The sequence below is a fragment of the Spinacia oleracea genome, chromosome 6, assembly GCF_020520425.1.
Source record: "Spinacia oleracea cultivar Varoflay chromosome 6, BTI_SOV_V1, whole genome shotgun sequence".
Classification (NCBI taxonomy): domain Eukaryota; kingdom Viridiplantae; phylum Streptophyta; class Magnoliopsida; order Caryophyllales; family Amaranthaceae; genus Spinacia; species Spinacia oleracea.
This window is the reverse complement of record NC_079492.1, coordinates 61,898,519-61,901,406: the sequence shown is the minus strand read 5'-3', so window position 1 is coordinate 61,901,406 and position 2,888 is coordinate 61,898,519. Positions and strand designations below refer to the sequence as shown.

Below are 2,888 nucleotides of genomic sequence, written 5' to 3'. Positions count from 1 at the left end.
GGCCACAGAGGAATCTGATGAAATCCTGAGTATGCATCCATGAAGCTCATCATGGCATGCCCCACCGTGGAGTCGACTAGCCTATCGATCTTTGGCAATGGGAAGCAGTCTTTAGGGCATGCCTTGTTGAGGTTGGTGTAGTCCACACACATCCTCCAGGTTCCGTTTGGCTTTGGGACGAGGACCACATTGGCAACCCAGTCCGGATATTGGCTAGATCGAATAAACCCTGCATCCATCAGCTTTTTCACTTCTGCCGCTACCGCCTGATTTCTAATTTCCCCATGGTTCCTTTTCTTCTGACGGACCGGTTTAAAATTTGGGTCCACATTTAGCTTGTGAACGGTCACAGTAGGGTCAATGTCGGGCATCTCCTCAACAGTAAAAGCTAAGATATCCTCAAATTCTCTCAGTAAGTGGACCAACTCTGCCGCCAGCGGGTCGTCAGGAGAAATTCCAATGGGCACTACTCTGTCTGGTTTGTCCACATTTAACACCACATTGTAATGAGCCCCAATAGGCTCTGGCCGTCTCTCTTCCATGTGCGTCGTTGATATAGTTAGTGTTTCTTTCATAGATTTGGGTTGCGTGCCACTGCACTTTCGCTTGTTACCTGACACATCTTTCTCCTCACCTGACCCCCCATGCCTCTGGGCTCAAGGTGGTTAAATAGCAGTCTCTAGCTTGCTGCTGATCACCATGTATAGTGCTAACGCTCCCATCATCACAAACAAACTTTAGGAGCAATAGGTGTGTAACGATGACATCCTTTGCCCTGTTCAAAGTAGGACGCCCCAAAATGACATTGTAAGCAGTCAGATCTTTCACTATGAGGAAACGAACGTCCATTTGACGAAATTCTTTCTTACTTCCCATCCGCAGAGGGAGAGAAATGATGCCGACTGGATGAATGATACTACCCCCAAAGCTTATAATGGGACAGTGAATTTTCTCTATTTTTGAGGGATCATGCTGCAGTTGATTTAAACACTCAAGGCTAATTATATCTGACGAACTCCCTGTATCAACCAGGATGCGCCTAACCCTCAGGTTGGCAATTGTCACCTCGATCACTAGTGGGTCGTCATGTGGGGTAGCTATTTTTCCACGATCGGCCTCGCCGATTTCTACTTTTGGGAACGGGTAAGCTGTGGCCTTTCCCGACAACATCACTTGCCCCAGCCGCTTGGCATAGTCTTTGTGACCTCTCATGGTTGGCCCTCCGGCGGCCAATCCTCCTGATATGACGGCCACACACTCTGGATCAGTACGGTTTCCATTCTCCTCCGAGGGAGGTGACTTGTTCTTTTTGTAGAACGGTTTTCCTGAACCTCCAGTATTTCTGCTAATATAACTCTTTCCAGGCTCTTACATTCCTTGGTTTCATGTCCAATGTCACTATGAAAGTGGCAATACAGCTTGGGGTCCCTACTTTCCGGCGGCGATTTCATGGGAAACGGACGATCAATCTCAAACTTGGACCCTTCGTCCATCAGAATTGTGTACATATCTGTGCTGTATTCAAATCGCTCTCGGTCATAGGTTCTGGACCTCTTCTGACCAACAGCTGTTGGAGCTCTGTCTGACTCTTTTGCAATAGCCCAGGTCCCATTAGGTCGTCTCTTCTTCTCAAAATTTTCTTTCTTTGCCGCCGGCTCAGCAGTATCACTTCCTCGAGGCTCCTTTGGGACGCTGCAAATTTCCGTAGCATGGATAAAGGCCTCGGCCTCATCTAGCACCTCCGCCATGGTTCGCACACTTTTCTTTACCAAGTCAAACTTGAAGGAGCCTTTCTTAAGACCCCTGATGAAATTATCAAATGCAACCCCATCCGGCAAATCTGGGATTTGCCCTGCTTTTAAGTTGAATCTTTTCACATAACTCCTCAAAGACTCGTCCTTCCCTTGCTGGATCCGACTCAAATGCATGCTCGTCTTCTTTTCTTCCTTGTGAGCCATGAACCGAGTGGAAAACAGTAGCTCAAGCTCAGAAAAAGTGCGAATGGTTCCCGCGGGGAGCCTCTCAAACCACTTAGACGCTACCCCTTTCAATGTACCCGGAAAATACTTGCACCAGGTGGAGTCGTTTGTTCCTTGAACATACATATGGTGCATGTAAGCTAGGAGGTGCATATCCGGATCTGTAGTTTCATCATAGGCGTCGATGTTGGGCGGCTTGATCTTAGGCTCCTTCGGTGCTCTCATGATATTATCTGCAAAAGGAGTGGAATGTCCGAGGGCCAGGTTGGACACTCCCTCTTGAATGTGATACACAAGATCCTGGTACCTTGAGTACGGCTCCCGCCGGGAGGACTCGTGACGGCGAGTTTGAAGACTTGGTCGGGTGCCCCGTGGGCGCGCCTGACTCAAGTGCGTGTAAGTTGGGTGAGGTAGAGGTCTATCCGGCATGACGGGGGTTGACCCTGTGTCAGAAAGTTCAGATTCAGAGTCAGGGACCAGCTCCACTTGTGGCTGCTCACGTCCTCGAGACGTTTCTCCGACCAGCCGCTGGGGCAGTCGGCGTGGCAGGAAAGACAGGGTCTGATTGGCTTGGTTCTCAAGCAACCGCCTCCTGACGTCCTCCTCTGTCTGCCTGGTCCAGACATTCGGGGAACGCAGAGAAAGTTATGGTCTATTATCTGCAGGCCTCTCCTGATTGGTAGCCGCTTTGGTGGTGTAAATCAGCATGCTCTTCTGTACTTTAGCGTTGACTGTCTTGCCCATGTCAGCTTGGAACTCGGCCAAGATGGCTCGTAGGGTGCCCACAGACACGGGCATGTCAAGATTCTCTTCATTACTGTATCTTCTTGAGGATCCAGATGTCCTCCAAGGGGTGTGCGGTTTGCCTGCTCATCTTCCTCACTGAGCACTTCCACCCCGGCGGCATGA

The 2,888-nt window shown here is 49.8% G+C and overlaps 1 protein-coding gene across 1 annotated transcript; it reads right to left on the bottom strand.

The window, feature by feature from the left end:
* Positions 1–630: 630 nt before the first annotated feature.
* LOC110776094 (uncharacterized) lies at positions 631–1,212 on the bottom strand. Its single transcript, XM_021980656.1, has one exon. The coding sequence runs from the start codon at positions 1,210–1,212 to the stop codon at positions 631–633; it is 582 nt and encodes a 193-aa protein (XP_021836348.1).
* Between the last annotated feature and the right edge of the window lie 1,676 nt (positions 1,213–2,888).